Source organism: Penaeus vannamei, chromosome 25 (assembly GCF_042767895.1).
Source record: "Penaeus vannamei isolate JL-2024 chromosome 25, ASM4276789v1, whole genome shotgun sequence".
Taxonomy (NCBI): domain Eukaryota; kingdom Metazoa; phylum Arthropoda; class Malacostraca; order Decapoda; family Penaeidae; genus Penaeus; species Penaeus vannamei.
In genome coordinates this window covers 15081340-15091339 of record NC_091573.1, presented here as the reverse complement: position 1 = coordinate 15091339, position 10000 = coordinate 15081340, and the positions used below count along the sequence as shown (strand labels likewise).

Genomic DNA, 10000 nt, shown 5'->3' with positions numbered 1-10000 from the left:
TACTTTTTGCCATATTCTTACAAACTGAATTGCTTATGTACATTTACATAATAATCTTTGCATATCTGTATAGATACACTTCTTATACTATCTTCATGCTCATTATTACCCAACCCTGCACACCTTTCTTCTTTTCCCTTTTTCTTCTTCTAATTTATGGTTGCGAATGAAGAGAAGGGACACAGCATTTATAATTCTCCCCACACAGGTCCTCATGTTCTGGAGTCCCGCAAACATTATCTTTCTCTGTGCATTTTCCACCAAGGTCTTCATTACAGACACTGTCAAAGATTTCTTGTCGTGCCACAACCTGTTGGTTAAGCTTTCTTTAATATTTATGTAAAGAATCATATGTGTGTTCTATTATCAATATATTTTAACTTAATTCACTATATGTAATGTGCTTCTCTCTTACAGTGACATTGTATACCCATTCCTCTAAATCAAACTACTGAGAAAGGTATTCGTAATCCATTTTTTTATGAATTAATACCAAACTCACCATACTCTCCATGATGAAAACTCCTAAGAAGAAAGAAATGATACCCAGTACTCTCACTGTCAAATAAAAAAAAATAAAAAAAATTACCTAAGCATATAAAAAAATATTTCCAAATGCTTTCTTCTTTCATTACCAATAACTGAATGAAAGGGAATATATTGAACTTTAAATTATGATACCTCTGTTCCACTCACTTGTTGTATTCTGATATTCTCGCCCAGGATGCTGGCTCAAAGTGCACAGGCTACAGACTGATACAAACAGGTTCGTTGACACTGTCTTCTGACATACTTGCCAGAGTGAACAGATATTTTCCTCAGCAAGGAAAATTCACCCTTCACCCATTTGAACACTTGTACCATAACTAATAAGCTCGTCACTTCTACTTTCTTCATTTCAGCTATTCATCTCTCGCTTTACGAGCTCATTAGCTTCTTTAATGATGACCACAAGATTTTTATGTTGAGAATATCTTCACTACCAAAACAAAAAATCTTTAAGTGTTACTTGTTAGTAATTTATGCTGGGTTCTATGTTGTTGATAATTTGAGGTGTGCATTTCAGCGAGATTAGCTAAATAAGCTACCTTGATACTCAATTCTTTATATCACGTACTGCCAAGTGTAAATAAGTGAACCTGCCTTACTAAATAACACTTTAATATAACATTATGTTGAGGACAAACGTTTCTCTTACATACTCCTCTACCAAACCTTCATTATGCACCCTCAGCGAAATGAGTTCATAAATATTTCAGAGTAGTTAATGACACGACAGCATGCTTTGGAACGAAGAATGAGGTGCTGGCTTTAAACTGTGATGCACATTGTATAATGTGTTTCTCTATACATCCATAGATATCTATTCATCTGTATGGTACCATTTACTATATATAAGCATTCATTTTTTATATCTTCCTCAATAAAGTAAGGTAATCTTTCACTAAGGTGGTTCCAGGATATCTTTAGCACAATATTTTGTGAATTATCTGTATTAATTATGATTATAGATGGACAGTACTAAAACATTAAGAATGAATACTGATACCTTCATGAGTGGCAGGCATGAATAATATTCTATAAACTTAAATGGAATAAAAATTTAAAAAGTGCACTTTCTCATTGCAATTGATTCACGATTCTCAGAAACTAATAAATTGGGGGAAAATCTTAAACCATCAAGACATATTGAACTCATTTTAATATTTACACTATTTATACAAGCAAAAGAAAAAAAGGATCCATGCAGTCATCAACTTGAAACTCTTTGTTATATATTTAACAGTTCATCAAGAGAGAAAGAATTATTCTTTTTTCTTTTTCCTCTCTTCTTCCTTGAGCACTTCCTCTTCCAGAACCGTCCAGGGTAGAGTTTCTCGTCTCTTTGCCAGTAATGGGTGCACCGAGTCCTCCTTTATCGTCGTAGGTTCACGGGTGGTTAGGCCTCCTTCTTCTAGAGCCTCCATGAAGGATTTTATCTAATGGGAAGAGGAAATTTTTTTTTTCTTGAGAAGAGATGAGGGAGAATTTTAGTGTTTGATATAGCCATCATGACAGGCATACGTGAACTCATCATGACTGGCTCTGTGAGCAGGAAGGACCAGCTGTACACAGCAAACACCCTGCCAGATAGGTTAGAACAGGGTTGTCAAACACAGCACATTTGCTCATTTCAGTCTTACAGTCAGTTAGTCCTTTGTCTTTTAACATTATTACTTATAATCTTCATTTTTTTTATTATCATTGTCTTTTTGTAATGAATGAAATTGCCCAGTGTTGTCACATTCATGGTTTGCAGGCTCATTGTGTTCCCTAAGATAATCATAAGTGGCACGTGGGATTACACGAAATTATGATCACCATGAAGAAAAATAATATCATATACAATTTAGCATTGTTATTACCATTCAAAATCTGATAAATTAAATAAACGAAACATAATCCTGGGAAGGCAGGTATGAACCTTTGTTGGCCCTCAAGATGGTAACTGAAGGGAAAATTGGCCCCTAAAGGGTTTTGAGTTTGTCAACCCAGGGCCAGACGGCTGCCAGTAGTCACTAGAATGAATGTTACGCAAAAAATTCTGGACACATCAGTGTAGAGTTAAGTGTGGGAAAGGTAATTACTACACAATGACTTTATCCACCATTCATGCAAAGAAATACATTTCACTGGCATCATTTACTTTTGGTTACATAAATATTAAAAGCACAAAAGCTGCTGGCCTTTTAAGATTCTGCATTTTAAAATAAATTTATAGAAATATTTGTCTGAATCATGAAATAACAAAAATAACTAGCAATATAACTTACACTCTACCTACTACAATATGAAAACTATATTACATTAAAAGATTAAATTAATGAAAGTATGAAAGCTAAAATATACAAATAAAACACCAAAATTGAAGAAATATGCAAGAAAACCATGAATGAATCACCTTTTCTGATGTATCTACATGTTCCTGGAGCTCTGTGTGAAGTTCTGAAATACCAGACTGCAAGCATCGCTGCGCAATGATGTGGCCAATGTTCCTGACAGCATTGATGTCTGTTGTGGAGAAGAGATGCTGTTTGATGGCCCACTCTTTAGTTGATGCCAACACCACCGTCTTACCAGTGAAATGCTCAACACGGGCAGTTACATGGCGTTGGGTACACTCTAGAAACAATCTGTTGAGGCGAGATGAAAAAGAAGGTTGGTAAATTTTCAAGAGTAAGTGAAAAACTTATGGGTTTACTTTTCACACTAAATGAATATAAGGTGTACAAAAAATCCATACAAGAATATAGGTGCACATGTGAGTGAGTAATATGATTTTAGTGTCAGAAGTTCTGTTATTAAAAATACTCAGTTACCATCTCTGTGTATGTCTTTAATGCAACTTGTTACTGCACTAGCACCTGGTACACGCAGCGTCTTTGTAAATTTTTTATACAAGAACTTAGTCAACAGAGTCAATTACTTAGCCAACCTAATATAACCATTTTATCTATTCCTTGAATTTTCATTAAAGAAAAATGTCTTCATTTCTAAAACTACTATCATCATCGTTCAGTAGCAGACTAGATCTTAAAACTATCAGTCTATTATTAATTAATATACACTGCTCAGTTAAAAAGAAGTACTTTAGGAAAAAGAAATCCAATGAAAGGGTGAGAGAGAGAGAGAAAAAAAAAATGTTATTACACAAAGCCAGCCAATTTACACAAAGTAAATTTTAGCAGAAAAACAAAACAATACGGAAAAACTCACTTGTACCAATAATTACAACTTGGGCTGTCGAGGCCCCAGCCTTGAGGTTTCCGGGCCAACCTCAGCATCTCCATATTTCGGGGATTTCTGTTAACACATTGTGGGTTTACGAGGTCATTCTCGCTCAGTGCATCACTGTGTGTATATCTTGGCCTAAGGAATCCTGAAAACCAGAGAAATGCAATGAGACCTTCATATAATGCATGGTGTCAGTTTTTTTTCTTTTAGATTATATCTTAAAATAATACTAATGTTCACCTTGATATACAAAATAAAAAAGCTCTTAATTGTTGTCAGAATGTTTGTTTTTCATTTTTATACCAAAGTATCATAAATTGATTATTCAAAAAAGTCAGGGAAGAGATTTAAGTATTACAAACAAAATGCTGATTATTTCCATTAACTAAACATATTCTTAGTGACATGAAAACAAGGAACTGTTTAATAAAAAGATTAATGGTAATACAAACAAAGATTTAAAATGACAAAAACAGAATATACCTATGTGTGTGCATAATAATAATAATAATATTCATTGTTATGTATATAAAGTATGATATATGGGCTTTCATCCCCTGAAATGAAAAACAAATCATTTATAAAATAACAAATTAATTCAGCTTTCAAATGATCTAAACCCTATTAGAATTGCCCAAGTAGTTATGGAGAAACAACAATGTTGACAAAGGTGTAGTTTTGAGATATGGGGCTTTGAAGTTGCGGATACTTTTCCAAACATTTTTTTTCTTTTTAGAATTCTGATCTCTGCATCATTCTTGATGCTTTATCATAGCCAGAGGCAGGGGGGGTCAGAGATTTAGTCAACTCCTTTATTTTTACGTATTTAGCAGAAATATTAAGTCACGGGATTGCCAAAGCCTACTAGATTACAGGAGATTTTTTTTTAATTTTCAACTATTTAAAAAATAGTATATAGTACTGCAGTATTCCATTTGATGAAAAATCAGTAGAATATACATGGTAAAGGTTTCTTGACATTTGCCAAAGTACCAACAGATATGATGTAAGTTCCTAATATATAGGTATATCATCACCATGGCCCCCATACTCAAACAATAAAACCTCCACTACCTATTGGTAAGATAAATCTTAGGTTGGTTAACAATTAGAAAAAAATGCAATAATAGAGAAATGCTAAAACAATAACCATAAATATAACCAAAATTTGTTTTAATTAGAAAAATATTCTACATACATTAAATTCATGCATATGGTTATATTTATATATCTATTATTTTAAAAAAACATTACTTTCTATGAGTTTAAAGCACCTGCATACACCAAACATAGAAGTAAGTGATTATACAATTATACCAGGAGTCCTCCTTGATTGTCACCATCATCAACTATGGAGATGAGTTGAGGGAAATTTAAAAACACAAATAGAGTATGCGATACCTCTGTACTTTTAAACATTCCTATTTAGTTTAGTACTTTTCAAGTTATCTGCGCTAGTCCATATCCATCATGGCTCTAGACAGTAATTTTCCCCATTTTCTTTTACAGACAATGTGCTTAGTTTTATGTAATTCACCTATCCCAATTGTACTGCATGGCATTATTGCTTCATCAACCTTGTCCTCTGTTTCATGGAAAATTGACATTTTAATTTGAACCACAAAATCCTGTTTTTCTACCTTACCTAAAAAACACTGAAAAAAACAACTTATTTCTCAAAATGATAGAAAAAAAATTCTTTTCCCATGGACTTTTTTTCTTCTTTTTTTTCAGATAGCTAGGCCTACACCAGCTCTGTGTTTTTCTGTTATTCAAAGTAGGTAATGTTTAAAACCATGCCCCACCCGCTTCCAAAAAAAGGAAACAAACATCTTTTAAAATGAGAGCTGTTCTGTCTCGAGGAATGTCCTATCTGTCACAGAAAATATTTCCGATACAATCTATTAAAATCATGGGGAAAAAATGTGCAACAGAAGTGCAAAAATTGCTAATGATTGAAATTCATACATTTTCATTAGTGATTTTGGCAACAATTATTCAAATGTAAAAAACAAAAGAGAGAGATTGTAAGTTTCTCTATGTAAGAATAAAAGGATGTATGTGTTATTTGCCTATCTATATATAAAAAAAAAAAAATCATCCCCAAAACCCCAACTCCCCATAAAATGTCCACAGATCTATGCCAATCAACCTTTGCAGACCTAAAAGATTTATCAATGAAACTGAATCATACTAAGTTGTGCTACTGATGACAACCTATTATAATAGTGTATAAACGATGTATAAATAATGTATCATCATTTACAAACATAACATGATGCAAAACAATAGTCGAGCAACAATGAACCACACATTTTTGGACAAACTGAAAATTTAACTGCAGTTACGACTTTTGAAAATAACTTACATCATTTGTCTCACCATATTTTCTTTATTTCTGATGTTATTTTTTGTCTCCAGAGACTGGTAATTTTACACAATACTTCCGCATATTGGTAATAACTAATGTGTAAATATAAAAGAACATAGTTTTTCCCCTATCTTAGTACATTCCTTTTGTAGATGCATACCAAAGTATTACTTACTTGCAGAAGAAATGCCCCTGATGAATACTGGGTAAGGTTTACAACAAGATCACACCTGTCAGACATTAACTGCCAGTTTATCAAAATTGTGGGAAGCATGACCCAATGAACATTCATTACACGGACTTGCATATACACAGAAAAAAAAGCATATCTATCAGTCTAGACATGCATATCTACCGGGTTGATGGATAGATAAATGTGTATGTGTATATATATAAATATATATATATAAATATATATATATATATATATATATATATATATATATATATATATATATATATATATATATATATATATATATATATATATATATATCTGGTAAATAAAAATATGCATTTATCTTTGAGTATATGGATGTCTGGATGTACAAATTTTCATCGGGTCAGGCATCGCACTATTTTAACAAACTGGCTGAAAGTCTCCAACTTTAGCCAACAATGTTGGGGGATCCTGAGGGGAATCCGGGGTTTTGGGGAGGGGGGGCTGACTTTGTTCATAGCAGGCCTTTTAAAAAGCAAAAGAAATTGGGAAATTGAAAACCTAAGCCAAGATTACTATTTCACATGATAAAGAATGTGGAAAATTGAAACAAGATGCAGCCATAGATGATAAGAAAACGGTGAATGGGAGGGGGTCCAGGGACAAAGCCACCAAAAGGGATATACAGTAGTCTGGAGGTAGCCCAGGGGTGAAGCCCCCAATTGGGAAACATGGTAATTGGGAGGGGGTCCAGGGGGCGAAGCCACAGGTAAAAAACACAGCAATCAGGTCTATAGGCTAAGTGACCAGTAAGGAAACATAGCAATTGGGAGGGGGTTAAGAAGGTTTTTGGTTCCTACAGTAAACTTAGGTTGGGGGTCATTCACTCGTTCACCACCACAGTGCCACGTAGAATATTCTGTAGACGAATCTTAGCTCTGGTTTTTCTAATTTCCATTGTTCCACTTATATGAAATGCAGCTCTTGACTCAGGTTTTTCTTTACACTTTCTTTTACTTCTTATATTACCAACTATGAACAAAATTATCTGGGTTAATCTTTATGGTTTGGACACACTAAGTTTGGACAAATTGAATATGATATTCTTGTAGAGGGCAAAATATTGCAATTGCCTGTACAAGAAACAATCTGCAGACACAAATAGCAATGCCACAAATGAAGGAAAAAGATCGCTGAAAGCACCACTTGTAGCCGAAGTATACTCAGTGTTCCCGAGTTTCAGCTCAATCTTGTCATACATACCGAGGTGAAGACAATGTTTCCTGGGGGTGTTGAGGGGCAGAGCCCTCCATCAAGCCTCCCCTTGGGCTGTGCATGCCCAGTACTGCAACTTACACTGATGAATATATTTTTTGACATGGAGTTGGGGACTTGGGCTGGTTTGTTAAAATTGTGCAAGGCCCGACCCAATGAATATTTGTATACTTGACACGCAAAATAAAGAAATAAATGCATATTTATCAGTCTAGACATGCATATCAACCAGGAAAATAGATAGATAAAGGTATATCTATCAGACAGAGACAGATATGCATTAATTTCTGTGTATATGCATGTCTGTATTTACGAATATTCATTGGGTCGGGCCTCGCACAATTCTAACAAACCAGCAGTTAGTCTCTGGCGAGTGCATCTATAATATAAAGAATTACCAATGTCTATAAAAACCTCCACCCAAATCCCGATTCCCCATGGGATCCCCAAGATTGTTGACTTGTTTTGGGGACAAAGTAGTATCAATTACCACTGGACTAAGTCTCCATGCGGCATTCAACGGGCCACATTATCATTGTTTAACTCGTATAGAGTGGCTTCTTCTCCTAACAAGTGCATTCCTTCTGTATACATTAACTGAAAATTGTCATACTTTTTGTAGTTCTATCCAGAACAAGCAAAGTTTTTCTTATGGCTGTGGGATACTGAAAGTACACCAAGAAAGCTCTCTAGCTAGACTGTAGAGTATTTTTGGTAATTTTCTATATTACGTCCGTATAACTGATATCGACGATTTTGGTATCGTTGGATTCCTCTCACTCTCCACATTGCAAATATATAGTTTTTATTGCGCGGAATCCCCCCGTTAGCGACAAACTTGGCCCCGATAGCAGGGGAGGGCATGGAAGGTTCCAGGGAAAATGCGGGGTTAAATAGCATTAATAATATAACCCCCAGTGAAAATAACCATGGTTATTCACATAACTTTCCCCCTGCGGCCCCCCTGGGGGGGGTTGCCGCCCCCCAACCCCCGCCGAGCAAAACAAAACCTCCACCACGTATTCCCGGCAAGCTAGAGCGTTACACAGTCATCGTCAATGTCGGAGCGGCGGGCGTAATATTACAACTACCTCGTAAAATTCCCGCTGAATCAGCATATTAACCTTGCCATAGTCAGCATTGTATATAGAGACGATTGTAGTAAAATCAGGATGAACAGGGTGGCCCGCCCTCGTAGGCGGGTGTTGCGCCTTTTTCGATGTTACACCAATGGCCTCAAGGTCGAGTTTCCCGTCCACTAGAATAACGACATCCGTATTCCTAACTGAAATGACCGTTGCGTTCAGAAGGCAGTCATAGCCGCCGCGATGGCCAAGTGTGGAGGGTTCTCGTATTCGGAGACGGATTTTCTGCTTGAAATTGCAACTAGCCAGGAAAAATGCTAGAGATGTGCTTCCGCCACGGCCTCCTCCGTCGGGAGAAAGCTGTATCCTCCGGCCTAGGACCTCCTGCCGGACGCACCCTGCCTCCTTAACATTCTGCGGCAAAGGAGCACCCTCCCTACTAATTAGCAGCATTAATCAATCAGGTTAGTACCTTAAAAATCCTAGGTTATTGTAGGTTATCGGCTCCGCATCTAGTTCGTATGCACTCTATCCTGCCGTGAATACGTGGTGGAGGTTTTGTTTCCTTGGCGGGGGTTGGGGGGCGGCAGCCCCCCCCAGGGGGGGTCGCAACTGCAATGGAAAGTCATGTGAATAACCATGATTATTTTCACTGTGAGGTTATATTATTAGGGTAATTTTATATATTACGTGCGCCGCTCCGACATTGTCGCCCCCCCGCTATTGGGGCCAAGTTTGTCGCTAACAGGGGGTTTCCGCGCAATAAAACCTACATATTTGCATTGTATAGAGTGAGAGGAATCCAACGATACCAAAATCGTCAATATCAGTTATGCGGACGTAATATAGAAAATTACCGTATTTTTCTTGCACGGGGAATATAACATTTTTTAATGCGTGGAAAACATAATTCTGTCTACATTTGTGCAGACAGATCTGCGGACGGATGATGAAACAAGTGCACAGAAAGGTCAAAAGAATTTTATGCATAGAAGATGATTTATAAAAGAACTAAGTGTGCGTGGAAAGTTACCCCATAACTACATTTGCGCGGGTAGAATTTGACCAAATAGTTTTTGAGGGGGTAGACCAAACTCTACAGTCTGGTCTACCTATCCCATGTTATATAACCAGACCACCCTGCAAATTGTCAAATTGATGTGGGGAAAGTTTGTTAGTCTTTATAGAGGAAGCTACGTCCCTTCATACTTTCGCATAACCGTAGACTTGTTTTGTTTCAAATATAGAATAAATTCGCAGAAACCTACTGCAAAACACTACCGGCGTACGGTACAATAAACATTAAATTGTAATACCTTTTAACAAATGCAGTAC

General features: G+C 36.2%; 1 protein-coding gene across 1 annotated transcript in view; it reads right to left on the bottom strand.

Annotated features, from left to right (window-relative positions):
• Positions 1-1684: 1684 nt before the first annotated feature.
• Positions 1685-10000, bottom strand: part of mRpL18 (mitochondrial ribosomal protein L18) — an 8479-nt gene continuing 163 nt past the window's right edge. The window contains exons 2-4 of the mRNA XM_027383536.2: positions 3757-3919; positions 2942-3173; positions 1685-1979 (exon numbers count right to left, since the gene is read on the bottom strand). Of these exons, the coding sequence (XP_027239337.1) occupies positions 1806-1979; positions 2942-3173; positions 3757-3919 (569 nt within the window). The 3' untranslated portion in view covers positions 1685-1805. The remainder of the gene's footprint in view (positions 1980-2941; positions 3174-3756; positions 3920-10000) is intronic.